Raw genomic sequence first — 20,008 nt, 5'->3', positions numbered from 1 at the left:
TGTCATAAACTTGCAACCTTGTAATAAAAACGAATATTTTTTGCCACGCCTCTTCCTGTCAGGGTCAGCAACGATCACGTGCGTTTGTTTACTTCCGTTTGAAACTGAAACTAAAAAGAGGTGTACTTTCTGGTACATGGTCATAAGATTAAAATGCGGATAATGTTTGATTCATGATGATAGAACTAAGAAAAGTGTGCAACATAGTGGTGGATGCCGCTGATTTTGTTGCACAGCGCCGACGCGAAAAGCGGCTGCCAGCAACAGCCAACGACACGGGTATGTGTCAAAATCAATTAAAGGATAAAAAGAGTGACCCACGCAACTTGATAATTCAGAAATTTTGTGTGTGAATCTTTTTAATCTGAATAGCAATTTTTAATGAGACAATTTGATATGTTACGTTTTACACAAATTTGTCAATGATTTTGAAGAATATTGAAATATTAAAATATGACACTTAATTATAAGCCTTTAACAGGTGTGACCAATCGCCAAGATTGGATATGATAGCCCATTTGGGATATAATATTCCAAATGGAATCTAAATTTAAAGGGTTAAAAAATTAAATTTTTGATATAAATCGGCATTAAAGGGGCATGGTCACGAATTTGGTCAAAAATTATTTTTCCAATTTTAATAATGTTTATATTACTTCAGCAAGGCATTTTTAATAGGCAACCAAAATTTGAGTGCCATTCGCTTAGTTATAAGCGAGTTGAAGAGCATACAATTCTTTGCTATGTAAACAAAGGTTTTGTTTACGTTTTGAACATTGAAGTGAGAACTCCAGTTTTAGACCTCAGCCTGAAATGATTGTGGTAAATGTTAGGATCTGATTTTTAATGCCTAAAATGAATAAGAAGATAGACAAATCAGTTTGAAAAAGAACACTTACTGGTATATTGAACTAATGTAAACAAAAACAGGGCACAAGCCTTGTTTACATGACGAAGAATTGTGAGCCCTGTATCTTGCTTATAACTTTACTAATGACACTCAAATTTCATTTGGTCATGCATATTAAATGCATTTCTAAAGCATTGTAAATAATAAAAACAGAAAAATACAATTAAACCAAAATCGTGACCATGTCTCTTTAATGTATATCACAGACAACAACTTTTGGTTAGCAAGTTTTCCCATAAACCTATAAGTTAATTTGCAAGATTAATCCCCAAGAAGTTTTGGATATACTGAGGGATCAATCTCCATAATAATATGGTTACAGAAAAAGTTGTTTACCAAAAGTTGTTACATTTCGTCTATCCTAATGCGGATTTTCCTTATTTTTAACAAAATATTTTTTTTATTTTTTGCACTTAAATATATATCCCACTTGGGATATTATATCCCAAACGGGCTATTATATCCCATTTGGTCGATTGTTCTCAACCTGTTTTATCAATATACTGTTTAACAGGTGATATATTAGAAGTTATTGAATAGAGATAAATATATTAAAAAAGACTAGATGTAAATATATAAATGTGTCAGAAAATGACCATTACAAATTACTAATGTCTGACAGCAGAGGATTAAATTCAGCTCTATTCATCTGATCTATATAACTATAGTTATATCATTACTTCAGAACATCCAAGAATTTTGAACCAAGAAAAGAATGGAAACATCTTGTTTACGTGGGATGATGTCACGCAAAGCAGCAAGGTAAATTGGGGAAGTATTTTCTTTTTTTTTTGGTACATTGTCATCTTTAACCTTTCCATTGTTGAGTAACTAAAAATAATAAGAGGTTTAATTGCAATTAAACCTGCTTAGGTAATTAAGAATGTCCTCTCGTAAGAAACATTACGGGGTGGGGAGATGACCACTCTCATGAATGTTTGCTTATAAACCAATACTTAACCTACTGAGCTAAAGGGTTGGTATGGTATGAATGTGGCAGTATTGTACCTACTGAATATTTTGTATAATTTCCACTCTAATAGATTGACAGTTACATGATTGTGTACATGTACATGTAGGAAATGTAAAAAATATAGATTTTTTTTTATTTCAATTCAAATTTTGAAAACACATTTAAATTAAAATTTACTTGTACATCTGCGGATTATAACACTATCCAATATGGCTATTAATTTTCATTCAATAAATTTACTTTCAATGAATCTATTTCAGGGAGCAATATGTACTCATGTGGGACTGTATGACCCTATCAAGAAGAAACATGATGTAAGGAACCTTCAATTTTTCAGGGTTTTTTTAAATATTTATAAATCCATACATCAGGATTGTGTTAATGTGATAGGATGTTGTTGTCATTTATACCTACAATAACACCACTATTACTTTAAAATGCAGCCATGTCTCTCTTCGACATTAATCAATTTCTTATTTTAATCAACTCTATTAGAATCCTCTTGAATATTGTAGGTGTTATGGATTTATAACCAGAGAGTTCACATTGTGTCATGTTCTGTCAACCAAGGGAAATCACTCTTAGGTATTCAACCAAATATCAAGTAAATGTGGATTTTGTCGTCAGAAACGTTTGGTGAATTTCAGTCTAAGTAGCTAAAAAATAGGAATGTTTTATATTTTTTGTGGTTTTTAAATTTGTGGTAAAAATTGAATATGTTTTCAAATGAAATTTTTTTGCTGTTTAAAAATTTTTTTTTTATTTGATCTGCCAAAAAGCCAACAATTTAAACACACAAAAAACCTAATAATACATTGATTACAACTAATTTGGTGTTCACCTCTTCATCAGTGATCTTTGCGTATTATATTAGACTCTTTATCAAAAGAGTCAGAAAATAAACTTAAGGGCAACAAACTGAATATCTTTAAAATAACTTAGGACAAATATCTACATGTAAATATACACGAACTAAATTAATTTTCTTTCAGCTTTTACCGTATTAAACAGAGAGGACTCTCTAGCAGCTAAATTACCAGGCAAAGGTATATACAGATTATTTATTTTATAGTTTTCAAATTGTACAATGATTGACCATAAAATATATGCATTTTCAAACTTTTTATGAAGGTAAGAATTGTGAAAGCTATGGCTGGTTTCAAATTTATGGCTTTCAGAACATATTACACTTATACCTAATGCACTACACTGTTAGACATTAAGGCTGTGCAGGAAAAATATAATGTTTTTTTCATTCTTTTTCTCACAAGAAAAATACTTCTGTGCACAATATGGAGGTGTCTAATACCTCCTTAACAGGACTTGTGATTGAAAAGATGTACGAGTGACTTTATATCGCTGTTGGCTGTACTTGTAATTGCTAAGATAAAAGGGCACCTGTTTTCTTTGCAGACATCTACACTGTGTTCCTCGCTGAGATACAGGCCACCAGTACCAGAGTATTCTCCCTTAACTTGGAGAGACAGCAGTTCATTAAAGTACAGTTCTTGTACGACATCCAGGAGTCAGATAGAGAGTCCCATCTCATTGTCATGCTCCATAGGGAATGTGAGTAATGCTGCACATAACCTTCAAGTCATTTTTATAAGGTGTTAGATCCTGCTATACTGTTAGTTATGCTTTTCGTAGAGTTTAGGTCAAGCAGCTATAAAGTGTGAGCTGTGCCTTTGTAATGTAAGTTATGCTGCACAAAGAGTTCAGGTTATATACCGGTATATATAAAGTGTAAGTTATGCTGCTGTATTGTAAGTTATGCTTCATATAGAGTTCACTAGTTCCAGTCATTTCTTTAAAATATAAACTATGCTGCTGTACTGTAAATTATGATGCACATATATGAGTTCAAGTCATCTCTTAATATCATAAGCTAAAGCTGCTATAGAATGCTATGTAAGTTATGTTGCTCTTAGAGTTTTGGTCATCTCTCTTAAATGTCATCTATGCTGCTGCACTGTAAGTTCTGCTGCAAAAAGAGTTCAGGTCATCTTCTTCAACTCATAATGATGGCCAGCTGCATTGTAAAACTACATAGAGAGTATATATTCACTGTAATGCATGCTGTAAATAGATTAATTCAAGCATGATAAATGTCACGCTGCAAAGGTAAGGTATGCTGCATATAAACTACTCGAAATTTATTCAACTGATAATGAATATGCTGAATGCTGTGTAATTTATGTGTTTCATGGAGGTACAGTACAGATAATCTTTCATATTAGATACTGTGGTTTCATTAATATTCAAGGGTATCAATTTTCGTGGATAAAGTGAAAATCACAGTTTCAATTTAAGGATACGTAAATTCGTGGCCAATGACCCCATCAATAAATTGATAGTAGAAATTGCACTTCAGTGAACATTTAATTTCATGGATAAACTTAACAACGAAATCCACGAAAATTGGTATTCAGCGAATATTGATGAAAACACAATACGCCATAAGCACAGAATACATGACCTAATCATTGAATGCTGTGCTGTCATAATTACTGTATACAGGGTTATTTTCGCCCTGTGTAATATTTATTGGTTAAGAGATAGGTCAACAAATTAACATATCAGATTCTTTGAATCTACAGGTATTTTTCAATAAAATCCAAGAAAATACATTCCCATGACCATTAACGAAAGCACAGTAACTGTTATGGACGTGTTACTACATGTATAAATACTAATGATGTAATGCTGTGATGTTTACAGTGAGTGAATTAAATTGTAACATTTTTAATTTTCAGCTGTTGGACTGTATCACATAAAGTTAGGCAGAGTAGGAGAAAAGGGAGTGGTAAGTTAATGAATTCTTAACTCAGATTTGTTGTAAGTTATGCCAAATTTCTAAACACCATTGTAAGATTTCAACTGCTGCAACAATAAACAAATTTATTACCATATTGAAAAGGGGATAACCTTATTTTCAAAAAGAAAGTTGTTATTCTTTTCTCAAAACTTGCAATAAAAGTAAAACAAGATTTCTGCTGCATTATCATCATTGAAATGTTTTGCCAGAGAAACAAAATACCTATGTACTGAAATACATTTGCATGACCATTTGACAAAAAGAATCTTGCAGCAGTGTCTGTTGTATTTCATCTTGTTGATGCATAATTTGTATCCTTGTAACCTCACATGTGAAAGGATTGACTTATAAAACCATGATCAGGAAAGTGTTCTGGAAAAGATATTTTACAATTACATGTGCAGGACCAATTTTATTAGTCCCCTACTGGTTTCACCGGAGGGGACTATAGCTTTCCTCTGCGTCCGTCAGTCCGTCCGTCCGTCCGTCTGTCTGTCCGTCCATCAGTCCGTCTGTCTGTCCCACTTCAGTTTTCCACACTTTTTTTCTTTATGCATTTGAGGAATAATATGAAACTTGCTGAACAGCTTCAAAATGTCAAACTACAGATCAAGTTTACACTTTTGTAGCGTCTGATTGACATATTTTCGAGAAAATTAATTTTTTATATTCCAATTTTTTAATGTTCGGGTTCGTTATCGGGTTCGGTGTGTAACTGAATAAACGAGGTCAGTATGTAGTCAGTAATAATATCGTGCGTTACTTGTACCATTCCTTTTCCCTTGTACCATTCCTTTTATCATTTCTAACAAACAAATAAATTCTATAAAATAGTTTCAAGCATTGTGTTGTAAATTTAATCGGCAGGTTTTTTTTTGTATTATTATTACAATCGGGTTCGTTGTCGGGTTGGGCTGTTTAACTGTTTGGTTTGATTCGGGGTACAGAAGACGGTAAGAATTGATATTGTGCATAACAGTACATTGTTTTCACAAATTTTTACCAGCGAATACAGAATAGACTTTGCGAAATTACAGGAGATGAAATAAAGAGTATTATTTTACCTATTTCCTATTTAATTTCTATATCAACTATATAGTTTTAATTTCCTCTGTTCTTTTATCTCTGATTAAAGCATGACATCTCGTTTACAATAGCTCTGAAATAGTTGTGTGCTTGGAAGCTTTCATAGAATAATACAAACCGGTAGGGGACGTGTATTGCTTATGCAATACTCTCAGAATGCTTGTTTTACCATGTAAATCAATCTACAATTTGAAGGTGATGAGAGACCAGCCGAGAACCGAGCAGCTGATAAAGCGATTCTTCTGGTGTCAGTGGGACGTGGTCCATCAACGGTTGTACTATCTACACTACGTCAAGCGCGGGGAGGGGGAGAGGGCCCGCATTGCCCCAAGTGTGTCCTGTGTGCAGTTCTACCAGAACTCGCAGCATGACAACATTGTAAGTACAGCATGACAGCATTGTTAATATTGCATGGCAACATTGTAAGTACAGCATGACAGCATTGTAAATACAGCATGACAACATTGTAAGTACAGCATTACAACATTGTAAGTACAGCATGACAACATTGTAAGTACAGCACAACAGCATTGTTAGCTGTAAGGCATGGCAACATTATGTGTACAGCAAAACATCACAATATATATAAATAGCCTTGTTGGTATCAATACCAAACAAATTATCATGTAAATTATTACAATATTGTGAGTTGAGCATGGAAACATTATAGTTACAGAATGAAAGCATTGTAAGTACAGCATAACAACATCATACTTACAGTATGACAGCATTGTAAGTAGAGCATAATTACGGAATATTAACAGCATGATAACATTGTGAGTAGTGCATAACAACATAACAGTAACAGCATGAAAACATTGTGAGTAAAGTATAACAACATAACAGCATGACAACATTGTGAGTAGAGTATAACAACATAACAGCATGACAAGATTGTGAGTAGAGTATAACAACATAAAAGCATGATAACATTGTGAGTAAAGTATAACAACATAAAAGCATGACAACATTGTGAGTAAAGTATAACAACATAACAGCATGACAACATTGTGAGTAAAGTATAACAACATAACAGCATGACAAGATTGTGAGTAGAGTATAACAACATAAAAGCATGATAACATTGTGAGTAAAGTATAACAACATAAAAGCATGACAACATTGCGAGTAGAGCATAACAGCATGACAACATTGTGAGTAAAGTATAACAACATAACAGCATGACAACATTGTGAGTAGAGCATAACAACATAACAGTAAAAGCATGACAACATTGTGAGTTGAGCACAACAACATAACAGCATGATAACATTGTGAATAGAGTTTAACAACATAACAGCATGATAACATTGTGAGTAGAGTATAAGAGTATAACAGCATGACAACATTGTGAGTAAAGCATAACAACATAACAGCATGACAACATTGTGAGTAAAGCATAACAACATAACAACATGGCAACATTGTGAGTTGAGCACAACAACATAACAGCATGACAACATTGTGAGTAGAGTTTAACAACATAACAGTAACAGCATGACAACATTGTGAGTAGAGTTCAACAACATAACACGATGGCAACATTGTGAGTAAAGTGTAACAGCATGACAACATTGTGATTTGAGTATAACAACATAATAGCATGACAACATTGTAAGTATAGCGTAACAACATTGTATTACCGGTATGCATAATAATGATATTTCATATTATTGGTCTTGGAACAAAAATACTGCCATTTATATTATTTCTTTTTCAAATAACAGAAAAGGGTGGATTTTTTTAAAAGGAAATCTGTAGGATCTTTGATTAAAAAAAATGTGTATCCTTTGTCTTGCTTTCTTGTGGTTTCTAGTGTTCAGGCAGATTAACTTGATTCTTTCAGTTGGATATTCCCATACAATTTCCATTTCCTCATATCAAATCTACATCAAAGTAAGTTACAAGAACTTCAACAGAATTAATTTTATGATTAACAGTAAAAGTTGATTATTGCAGTCCAACTATTTTTACTATTACAAAAAATGTTCTTTAGAGAGCTAATGTTCTTAAATTTAATGTTTGCATTACTCAGCTATTCCATAACTCAGTTTGTTTATAAAAACAACTTGTTTTGATTTATTATTAGAGTCCAATATTCCAATGATAACTTGGACTGTGGGATACCTGGTATGTATCTATACTCAGTTTATCTCTACATTAGTTGCATGTATTTATTCTTGTAATGTAGTAAGTTGAACTTCAATATCTCAAACACTGATATTTCGAATACAATGGATATGTCGAAGTGATTTTTAAGTCCCAACCACCTATTTTTCCACTCGATATCTCGAATACTTGGTTATCTCGAAGTTTTTCAAAAGCCCCATCTAGTTCGAGATAACAAAGTTTGACTGTATATTCTATATATTTGGTGACTTAAGTATGATGAAATATTATTTTTGATGATTAAAAATTTGCCAAAGAATAAAGCAACAAAACTTTCACAAAATTATAATTGCAAATAGTTTGAACTGTGAAAATTCACCAGAATATGTGCTATTCCAATCTCCTTTCTTTATCGGTAAATGAAAACTGGTGGATTTGTCAACATTTCCTATCAGTGAAACAACACAATTAATATTCATTTACTGTATTAATTTTAAAATGCTAGACTCTTGTCATAATGATTTAGCAACAAATGCTTTCAGTATATACATGAGGAATCTAGAGTTTAAGATGGACATATGTCTTACCATGAACCCTGATATTTCACTGTCAGCTGTAAAATAACAATGTATAAATACACACATAGACTGACACTCTATTCTCCAGATGAGTTTTGAAACTTGCTAGTTCATATGTTAGGAATGGTTTTGAGATCTTAATGCATTTTATTGTATAACTCTCAGATTCATACCTCAATATGGTTGTTCTGACTCTGGCCAATGGGACGTTCTGCATCTGTTACCAGAAGATGGAGACACCTTACACCATAGATCGGCGATCACCAGTCAAACGAAGCAAAAAATCGCCAGGGCCAGTATGATTTAAATTGAATTCTTGTTTAAGTCAATATGCTATTGTTTGTTGTGTTGTTTTTTTTTAATTGGAAAAATATACTAATAAAAGATTATGTTTGTTTGGAACATGCATATTACTTGAAGGTGTTAACTCTTCCTTCGATCTTTGATATCTTTATTGCAGTTCAATCCAAATGATTCAAAATCATATAATCAAATGAATGTAATCTTTGGTAGCTGTTTATAAATAATATGTGATTATGATAACATTTGAAGATTTCTAGATTTAATAAAGTTTAACAAATCTTTAGTATCCTAGCCATTCTTTGTTCCAGAATCCGTCCCCTCTCAGTGTCCATAGTTTATCCGAGTCGGATGAGGAAACTACGGATATAAACTACTATATCTGTATGGTGCATCATGGTAAGCTACTACATGACTGTGTAAAGTAAAGAATTGTTCACAAAAATGTTTGATAGATGCCTGCATGGGCTAAATTGATGTGAAGGTGATGAGAAAATAATCCAGGGGGAGGGTATTGTATACAGGGTTATTTTTGCGCCACCTGTTATATTCGCCCTTCCTCACTTGCAAACAGTTCCGTCCTGTCTTGGAATCGCCCAGACAAAGTTGAGTTCATTTCAAACATTGGAATTTACCCAGTTTTAAATTTGCCATCAACAAGGGCGCAAGGGGCAAATAAAAACAGAGGCGAATAATTTCCCTACATACAGTATATCTATATTCAAACCATGTATATGTATATACATGTTTATAGGGTACATTTTACTTTTGCAGCCAAAACCCTCCATGGTTGTGTCACTGGTCTACCTTACTCTCGTAAATACAGACTCATTTTCTCCTGGCATGGTGAGTCAGTGCCTCTGTGGAATTTTAGTTTGCATATAAAAAAAAAAAAACTTTTATTATCTCATACAGGTACATCAATACATGTAGCAAATCATTTTAGTGGACAATATATATACTGTACAACTAAATCTTAAGGTTTATTGAAATGACTTATTGATGCATGGTCTTCACAGAATCTGAATCAAAATTCATGAAAAAAATGATCAGTTTTTATAAGACTCTTCCTAAATGTTGAAAATGAATTACATTGTATCTGGAAAAATGTTCACCATGGCGTACTTTATCATTAAAATTAAAGTTTGTGTTTCTGAATTCAGGTGATTATTTAATGGTGATGTTACCCGGTCATTTTGTCCATCTGCTGAATGTAGGAATTGAATTCGAGCCATGCCAGCATATCCTTCTACATGGTAGGTCAAATCACTTGATAACATAATTAAATGGTCCTATGTCTCATTATCCAACAAAATACAAACTCTTATTCAGTTACATGACTGTATATTAATAAAATTATTTTTTATGAAACAATGATTTTTCAAGTATTATATTATATAAATATAAATTATTACAAAACATGCATTTTTTAACCTTTATTTGTAGATCGTAGTATTGATTCAGTTCTAAGAAATGGTGACCTCAAGGTCACAGGAAGTAGGGAGTCACATGACACTAGTCCTCCAATCATTGTTGATGTATCATTGCTGTCTGTAGCTGCTGAAAAAATGAGCTTGTCAAATACTAGTTTACATGAACTTCAAAGAGACTCACCAGCCGGTAAATTAGAATGTCCTTATAATTGACCTCATATACAGATCTTATTTTGCTTCCATAGATGAATAACTTTATATTGTGTAGTAGGAAAGGAGGAATGAGTATATAAATACCTTGAAAACATATGGCTGGACCGGGAATCGAACCCGGGACCCCTGCAACACTAGTCAGGAGCTCTACCACTGAGCTACCCAGGCCGATATCCACGGTCCATACAGCCCCAACTACTACATTCCTCCCTCCTTAAATAGTCTTCAACCCCGAAGACCCAACACAAGTTCACCTTGTCAGGACTTATTAATTACATATATATGCCTGAGCAAGGAAGGCCACGGCACCATCTGTAGTAGGAAAGGAGGAATGAGTATATAAATACAACGAGAACATATGGCTGGACCGTGGATATCGGCCTGGGTAGCTCAGTGATAGAGCTCCTGACTAGAGTTGCAGGGGTCCTGGGTTTGATTCCCAGCCCAGCCATATGTTTTCATGGTCTTTATATACTCATTCCTCCTTTCCTACTACAATTGCAATAGGTTTTTTTTTTTTTATTGAACACCAGATGAGCATTAATAATCATATTTGAATTGAAAAAAAAATGAATAAAGCAGCAAGCTGAGCTTTTGCTTAATTGTAGTTATGATCTCTTTGACCTTAAAATGGATAAATGACCTTGAACTTGATCTGTCATTTACTTTTGACCTCAACTTTTACCAAGTATACAGTTCAAGATAAAAAGAGCAAAGAAAAGGCCAATAAAAAACAAAAATCAGTTTAATCTAGGCTTGTAGTATGTGAAATCCATTTTTTTCTTACAATATTGTGATATTTCAGGCATCAGTTTCTATGACAACAGAACAGGTGAGGTGTGGCGGGTCCATGTTAACATGGAGATGCTGGTGCAGCTCTTCATCCACTGTTACATGTCCACCACCAGGGCGGCGCTGTTACACTACGTACTGACCAGGACGCGTGACTTCTTCCTGATCAAACGGGTTAGTCTTATGTCAGTAGAGCCATGCTTCATTATTATCATTGGTAATTTTTATCAACATAACACTTGGTTGGAAATGGGTTTTAAAAGCATATTGAATTACATGTACATGTATACTTTAACAGTCAGGAATGCATTTTATATGTATGTATAGCTGATTGTGGTAAAAACGATTTCAATGAATCTTGTCTAAATAGTATATATGCCTACAAATGATTGACAATTATTATCCTTTGCTTGGCATTTCTATACCCCCAGCAAACAAAATTTGGGGGGGGGGGGGTTATTTTGGAATTATGTTGTCTGTCTGTCTATAAATCTGTGTAATCATGTCCAGTCCTTATCTTTTATATGGAGAAACATTGTATTTACCAAGTTCTTACTTCACACTAAAATTACTTATGCCCTAAGAGTATGTCATAATTTTGACCCAAGGTCATTTTGGCAAGTTCAAGGTCATTGGAAGAAAAAGTTCATAATTTATCTTCAGTCTATACCTTTCTCATGGGGAAACATTGGAATTCCTACTTCAAATAAAGAATGATCATGACCTGAGGGTGTGTTATGAACTTGTTCCCATGTCAGTTGTTCAAGTTCAAGGTCATTATTTAAAAAAATGCATAATTCCTGTTTAGGCCATATCTTGTAATGGAAAATGATTAGAAGCTAAAATTTGACTCAAAGATTGCTCGTGACCTGTAAATATGTCCAGATCTTGAGCTTTGGTCATTTATGCAAGTTCAAGGTCACTGTAAGAAAAATGTTGCATATATTACTTTCCAATAGAGAAATACTTGAGTTATTTTATATTCTTTGTGGGGGATATCATTTTTAAGCTTGCTCACAGTACATTTAATTTTAACATGCAGTACTTTCACAGTATTTTGAGTACCAGTATAAACTTTCTATAAATCAATATACATATTCTTATATGTTGCAGCTGTTTGAGATGCTGAGCAATGACATTCCCAGCTGTGAGGTACCAGCACTGATGGCCGAGTTTCTCATAGGTCAGGAATTAATTTTAGAGATCCTATCAAATTCCGCATAGAGTGAATTTAAGGTGAATTTTGTGTCAGTAGTCATGGACACTGATGATTTATTTTCCTGTTTCAGCAACCACTTACTCCAGTATGAGGCGGCAGTTTGACAGAGAAATACTGAAGCTGGTCCCGTTCACAGCCTCCGACACGTTCAGAGGACAGTTTGAGAAGGTCAGAAAACCAAATGAAAGATATAAGGCCAGTCTGTCTACAAAAATCTTTTTGTTAGACACACATAATTATGATTAAAATGTATTACATTTTGAAAACATTCACTTATGTCAATTGTGAAAGATTAAGTTTATCAATGTAAAAAGAAAAAAAGTAACTTATCCATTCATTATTGTGAAATATTTACATGTACATGTAGTATTTACTGAACATTTGAATGCAATTGATAAGGCCAAAAAAAGTTAGATTTTCAAGGCAATAATTTCAAAAGGCAGGCAGATAAATTATTTCATTTACTTATTACAAGATTTGCATATGGATGTAACTAAATTTTCTCTTATTAACTTAATTTGAAACATTGAATATTCCTCTTTTTCAATACAACAATAAAATAATAAATGCAGCAGAAGTTTATGTGGTAGTGCCTGCAAAACTAAACAATAATTTTTGTTGCCATAACAATGTATAATTATGAAGGGGAGAGCAATGCAGCAACATTTGATTTAATTTGGCAGTGACTGAAAAACTAAGTATTTCTCTTTTATCCATAAACATTGCAGAGTTATGAAGGGGAAAGAATTGCGCGAATCTCCTACTCCCTTTTGGCCTGTGTAAACATTGCGTCTAAGTCGGCCAAGGACCGGACCCAGAAGCGGGGCAGTGTGGGCGACGACATGTGGGACATTCTGAGGCACCACCTACGCTGGATGCAGCTGGAGGAACTCCACCGGTTCTCCCACAAGTCCGTGAAATCCTTGTGTGAGACCAGAGCCAAAGACCTCAAACTGATGGTGGGTAGGGCTGATTTATCCTGATGTACTTGTACATACCTAAGGTATTTGGTGTATTGATTCCATGTTTACATTTATTAATAATGATCTTAGAGGGGGTTAGGTATATAAAAATGATTTTCAGCTGAATGATCTGGATCTGTTTGTTTTTTGGTAATATCCCTGTTGTTGGACCAGGTGACCCTGATTCGGTCCCCGATGCTGGCACATTGATCTCTTTTTCCTTTTAAAATGTAATGACATGTTTTTCCTGGTTTTCATTACAGGGTGAATCAAGTCAAGGAACTAAGACAGAGGACCAGTTATTTTTCTCCTGTCTCCATGGACACAAATCCAGATCCAGCAGGTCAGATTACTAGTAGCAAAGACAACATACACATAATTATAGACTTAATATATAATATTTGACATTTTGTCATGGCCAAAAAATGATTTTGGTAACTTGTTGAGACAGATAAAAATTGTCACATTTTTGTAAAATAAAGATATCTATCGAAAACATCATACCAGGTACCTGTACTTTAATTGCTGCTTCCATGATACATTTATGAAAAAATAATGTAGATGTTATTTGTAAGTGTTGTACATATACGTCTACTATAATGGTACAATGTATTTCAAGAATCATTCTGATATTTCAACTTCGTCTTTCTCATGATGTTTGTATGATCTATTTTTAGATCAGTTTCCCCTGCCCCGGGCAACCCTAACTTTAGCAACAGCAGTATGAAGCGAGTGAGACCAGACTCAGTGCTAGGGACGGCCCCACCCTTCCTTCAGGGGAACAGCATAGCAGAACTGTCACAGATGCCATTAGATGTGGTATGAATTCTCTGTTGTTGGTTTCTTCATACAATAAGAAGCAGTCTATTAATTATTGAGGATGATATTGAGGTAGATCCTGACTTACATATTGCAGACTAAAGACTTGTTTACCAGTCACCTCTTCAAGTATCTAAGGAAAGAGGCAAGGTCAAAAGGTCAATCTGTTGCCAAGGAATACATTGCTTGCCAGGTATGTTGTATTTTGAAACTTATAATGCCTTGATACCTGAATACATGCATATATAATTCTTTACATCTAAATAGATGTGGTTACCATATAATTATTATCTTCCTCATTCTTTCTTACTGAAAGACTTTTAAACAAATGTGCAAATGACATGATGCTCAGACATTCCTGACATTGATTTTATTGATTTGCAGGTTCAGCAGTCCCGACAACTCTGTCACCTCCTGTGGAATCTTCGAGGTCCTCTGTTACCGTACACAGATCTAGATTTTCTCCCAAACCTGTAAGGAATCTGTTAGAATGTGGAACTTTAAGGTTCCCTAGAGCCTTATACAACTTTTTGATTTTATCCTTATCTATTAATCCTTTTTGATACTTATCTGTCCTCTGATCTGAATGAACTAAGGTCTTCTGTTATTGTATAGATTTGGATTTCCACTCTTATCAGTATTTTGTAAACACTCAGGTCCCGTGTCATTTCATGAAAACTAAGATTCTTTCCCAATCTTTATGTACTATTTTGAAATAATACATTAATGGAATCTTTTAAGTATTTTGAAATAAAAATTTCTGTTATATCGGCATTAACTTTACCATGATACTCCGATACGATAAAGATATCTGTAAGCATGGTATACTGGTTATTGACACATTTATGTTGGATGTCATTGATTCTGAGATGTCCTGCCTTATTGTTTGTCGGATGTCAGGGATTCTTACTAAGTTTCTGTGATCTTTTGTTTGTTTGTAGGACTGACCCATCCTCAGATGATGAGTACGAGCTGTTCCAGCTATTTGAGAGATACTACCAAATTTGTCAGGAAATGTCATTTCCTTTGCCTCAAGGTACTTGCCAACTATCCCCTCTCTTTTAACTATGTATGCCCCAATTATCTTCCATTTCAGAATTTTATTGAAAACTTGTTGCCAATGAATCTTACATGTTTTTCGATACACACAGTCATGCCATTTGACAAATTTTAAAGAATCTTTTAGCAGTTAAGATTCCTCTTTTCATACATCTTTGAAATGAATGAGTTTGATTAAATAATAATTAAACAATACAATTTATTACAGAAGTAGGCAAAAACTATCTACTAGATAGACAAGAGAGCTTAAGCTTGCTTACATTTGCTTAAAAAAAATTAAAATTCAGTGACATTTCAGTAATGGCCAAACACCTTAGACCACTGAGCTATGTTCTCCACAAATTCCCAATACATTTTTGTTCCATGTGACTTACCTTTTATTAATTTTTTAGGATTCATATCATACTTTACAGCGCTTGGTTACCGCAATCTGAGCACAAGGTAAGACAAAGGCACTGGTCGTCCAATCAAACACTTGTTTACATAGAGTTTATGGTTTACTTAGTAGTTCTTAATTTTATTCAAATATTTGACCTTTTTTCTGCAGCCTGTTCCTGCAGTATGTGGACCATGGAGTACTAAATCTGACGGGGGAGTTCATGGCTCAGGTCCTGGCAGGTACAGTATATATACTCACGCAATACAACTGTAACCTGTGCAAAAACTAGATCCTACTGTTGTACCTTTTACTCTAAATTCAGGAGTATTAATTTTAGCTGGAATTCATGATTATCATATTTTTTACCACAAAATTACACCTCTTATGAATCAAGAATGATATGCCACCAAAATTGTCTTGAAATTTAAAACTATAAAATTAATGATAAATGTTTCTGCAGTTTAATTTCCTATCAGTGTATTACAGCAAAACTCGTTTATAACGAATTTCAAGGGACCGCAAAAAAAAATTTGTTAAAGCCGTAATTCGCTATACGTTTATAACGAATTCGTCTAAAATATTATAGCGAATTCGTTATAAAATTCGTTATAAAATAATCGGTTAACAGTTTTCCACACTATCGTAAGTTATGAAATTAGTATTACCGTCATTTACAAAAAATGTCAAAATAACCATTTCATTTTAATTTAAAAAAAAAACGTATACTATTTGAATTTGAGTATTTTATATATGCATCTTAACATTGCATGTATCTTCAATGAAATTTGAAATGGAAAAAATTTGTTATAAAAATGATAAAATATGTTAAGATTTTGCCAGCGGGGGTCTTAAATTACTGTAGTACGTTATAGCCGTAAATTCATTATAGCCGTGTTCGTTATTTACATTAATTTTCTAAAGGTTTATATAAGAAATTTGCCGGGACATGAATAATTATTTGTTATAGCCGTAAATTCGCTATATCCATGTTCGTTATATTCGAGTTTTGCTGTATTATCATACGCACATTGCCTTAATAGTCCTAGATATATTTGTGGCTATGTACGTTTTTTCAAAGTTCAAATTTGGTTTTTACTTCTCAATAAGAGAAGCAACCAATCAAAATTTGCCGGACTGAATGTAATGAATCAAATGAAGTTTTCGGGTGTTCCTCGCCCACATGTGAACGGTTAATGTTAAGATGCTGAAGATGACAAGTAGGATTACTCTGTAATGGAATTTACATCGGTGTTTTAACGTCAAAGACTTATGGCTTATCTCATATTATGTCCAACAGATGTACGAGACACTCCTGAGGGGGTGAGGGTCAAACAACAGATCATATCCAGGCTGCCCCAGGTAACCTACTATTTCTGTCTTCATTCATTTTATTTGATTGATTAACTTGTTGTATACGGTTAATGTATTGCATTATGATATTATTCTAAGCTTATGTTATGATATTAAGTTAAATTCACTGTAAACAACATAATTAAATTGTTGGAATTTTATGGTGGCTCAATCAGTTTTTTGTGGATTTAGAGGGTATACCCCCATCCACGAATTGACATCACAAGTGTATTATAAAATATGGTGTTTCTTCAAATATATGTACAAGTGAATCCAAGAAATAAGAACTCAATGAACCTTTTAAAAAATGACAAATAATCCACAAAAATTGCCCCCAAGAATCTAAATGATTCCACGCTACTTCAATGCTTGTTTCCAGAACTTGGCAGAGGAGTGTTACCGGGAATGGAATCACCCGGTGTGTCAGAGGTACTTCGCTCTCAAACAGGTGTCCCAGGCCATTACTGGTAAGCTGCTCCTGAGCACCTTCTCATCTAACTGCTAATGTAAACTGAATTTCACTGTAATATTATCCACTCTATCATCATTGTTAAAATAAGTAATTTTAAAATAAAATTAAGTACACACAATTACAATTGAACTTTGATATCTCAAACACTGATATCTCGAATACAATGGACATGTCAAATTTATTCGTAAGTCCCAACCACTTATATTTTAAGTATTTTACCCTTGATGTCTTGAATACTCGTAGATCTTGAAGTTTTTCAAAATTCCCATCTAGTTCAAGATAACGAAGTTTGTCTGTAATTTGAACAAAGCTTCTTGTTCAAAGGTCAAGGTCATAGAAGTCTGTGAATTTTCTTTTCCCTTTGGCTCCATCTGGTTCTTATTTAATCCAAGGGATGCTAATGGATAAGGAATAAGTAGTGAAGTCTTGAACCAAATTTCTATATCATAGGTCAAAGGTCTTTGAAGTTACATGTATATGATCTAGATCATTGGTCAGAGCATATTTTGGTCCTCCTTTGGCCCCATCTACATGTAGCTTATACTCCACCTATGATTGCTGGTTGGAAAAGGTGCATGTCAAAGCAAGGTCAAAGCTGATATCGTTTTATGATTTTCATATCTCCCATTTATAAAACCTGGTTCATTCTTTAAACATTGAGTGCCCTTGAGTAAAGTGTGCAGTGACCTTGAACTAACTTTCTATATGTTAATGTCAAACAGTCATTTACAAGTCCTTTTCATTTTAATGGTTTTTACTTAAAGTAAGGCCCTCTGAGATTGTCAGTTTCTCACTGATATCAAACCCACTAATATTTTTATAGAACGGTGTTTTTGAGTTTTGATGTTTTTACATTTAAGGAATGAATTTAAGTTCTACCTATGTTATAAGATATAACAAAACTTGGGGCAGTTTACGCTTTATAAACCGCGAAGTTATGTTATACTCGTATAACATTATTAGGTAGAACTTAAATTTATTCCTTATAATTTAATTTTTTAGTACTAAAATCAGAAAATAGGGCCCACTAATGAGTTAAAAGATGTCAATTTGTACAAAATTTAAACGTAACGTCAAGCAGATTAATACGTTTCGCATGCGCATCGTATTGGGATGCAGGCAAGTTATGTTATAGGCTACGATATATATGAATTTGTTTAGCCAATCAAATGAGGCGTTACAATCAGAATTAAATTATTTCCAGATAGCAGCAATCAACAAGAGTCCAAGAGGAGTCTGTCAGATTTGTCGTACATGGCTAGAGACCGATGTGAGTGACTGATTCAATAAGTAGTGCCAGTGTTGTTGTGACTCTTGAAACAAAAGAAAACTTTGTCAATATTTGCCCCCCACATTTAAAATTAAAATAAGCTGAAAAATTTGTGTTAAGCTTCAAGAAAGATAAGAGATATATGCCAATTTGTAACTAATCAGGTTCTGACAATCATCTTAAACCATCCAAGAAATGGAGGGATTAAAATTAATCATTTTATTTTAAGAAAAGATATGAGTGAAGTCATTTTCATAGAATTGTTTCCATATAAAGAGATCCAGGATAGTGATCTCTGTTTTTATTTTTACAGCGGAGAGCTCCATCTCCGGTAACCTGTCGGAGACATCCTTCCCCCCTCTGTCTTCCTTCTTACATTACTTGGAGAAGATGGGTAAGGATTTGTGAACTACATTATCAAATATCACATAATACTGTGTACATTTTTTTGTTTATATTGGTATACTTTTATTCAAAGTTTTGTGAATAATTATTATCTCCTTTTTTTTCTATGTGCTTAGTGTAACACTTCTCTTCTCTTATCTCCCTCAGCAGATCTTAGATTATTTATTCACATTTAAATTTCCTTTTCAGACTCATCCAAACGGAGCAGCTCCCAGAATCCTCTGGACATCAGCTTCCTGGCAGACGTGGCTTTGTATCACACGAAGAAGGAGAATAAGTACGACATGTCCACAGTCAACTTCTAGTGCCACACTCAGCTACCCCCTACCCCATCCCCTTCCAATAATGGTCCCTCCAGTTGGCAAGCATTTAATTGATCAGTTATGTAACTTCGTATAAAATTTCAAAGACATTTTTCTGCAAGAATTATGGACTTTTTATGAAGTTTGTGCCTGTATATTTTTGTCTTCGCTAACAATATCAATCCCATGAAAGCCCAATGTCTGTGATACTTTAAATTAATTGTTAAAATTATACCAAGGGAATCTGTGCAATATAATAAAGATTTGTTTTTGTCTTTGTGTTTGCTTTTTGTTTTGTCTATGCACGGCGAAGACGATTAGGTTTTGCTCTATTGATCATGTAAAGCCTTTTTGTCTAGTAATTTCAAAAGCAAAATGGCGAAATGTGTATGTGTGAATCTACTTTTGACTGAGATTAGCAGCCTCTTTTTAGACACAAAAAATTTAATGCTAGATAATGGTTAAATCATCAAGATGATGGCATTTATCAAATAATATATCAATGAGGTTTTCCAAGAGCCTTTTGCTAAAAATAAGAGCCCCTCTTTTCTCTGTGCTT

At 33.8% G+C, this 20,008-nt stretch overlaps 1 protein-coding gene and 1 non-coding gene across 3 annotated transcripts; one reads left to right on the top strand and one right to left on the bottom strand.

Moving 5' to 3' along the window:
* Positions 1–84: 84 nt before the first annotated feature.
* On the top strand, positions 85–19,724 carry LOC105337307 (protein pigeon). Of its 2 annotated transcripts, XM_066081300.1 has the most exons (32): positions 85–279; positions 1,596–1,672; positions 2,144–2,197; positions 2,399–2,468; positions 2,876–2,929; positions 3,297–3,452; positions 4,640–4,689; positions 5,983–6,165; positions 6,458–6,475; positions 7,634–7,683; positions 7,877–7,917; positions 8,640–8,770; positions 9,086–9,173; positions 9,549–9,620; positions 9,938–10,030; positions 10,221–10,394; positions 11,226–11,386; positions 12,326–12,395; positions 12,502–12,599; positions 13,160–13,390; positions 13,657–13,736; positions 14,071–14,212; positions 14,310–14,405; positions 14,597–14,685; positions 15,154–15,248; positions 15,664–15,712; positions 15,819–15,889; positions 16,948–17,009; positions 17,380–17,467; positions 18,677–18,742; positions 19,056–19,136; positions 19,337–19,724. In XM_066081300.1, exons 1-32 carry the CDS (start codon positions 174–176, stop codon positions 19,450–19,452), a joined length of 3,012 nt encoding a protein of 1,003 aa, XP_065937372.1. In that variant the 5' UTR covers positions 85–173; the 3' UTR covers positions 19,453–19,724. The 2 variants fall into 2 exon arrangements, with proteins under 2 accessions (XP_065937372.1, XP_065937373.1); XM_066081301.1 differs by lacking the exon at positions 6,458–6,475.
* Positions 10,517–10,589, bottom strand: Trnat-agu (transfer RNA threonine (anticodon AGU)). Its single transcript has one exon. It is a non-coding gene; the product is annotated as a tRNA-Thr (tRNA).
* Positions 19,725–20,008: the final 284 nt, after the last annotated feature.

The sequence above is a fragment of the Magallana gigas genome, chromosome 4, assembly GCF_963853765.1.
Source record: "Magallana gigas chromosome 4, xbMagGiga1.1, whole genome shotgun sequence".
NCBI lineage: Eukaryota > Metazoa > Mollusca > Bivalvia > Ostreida > Ostreidae > Magallana > Magallana gigas.
The sequence above is the reverse complement of the archived record's forward strand: the minus strand, read 5'-3'. Positions and strand labels throughout refer to the sequence as shown.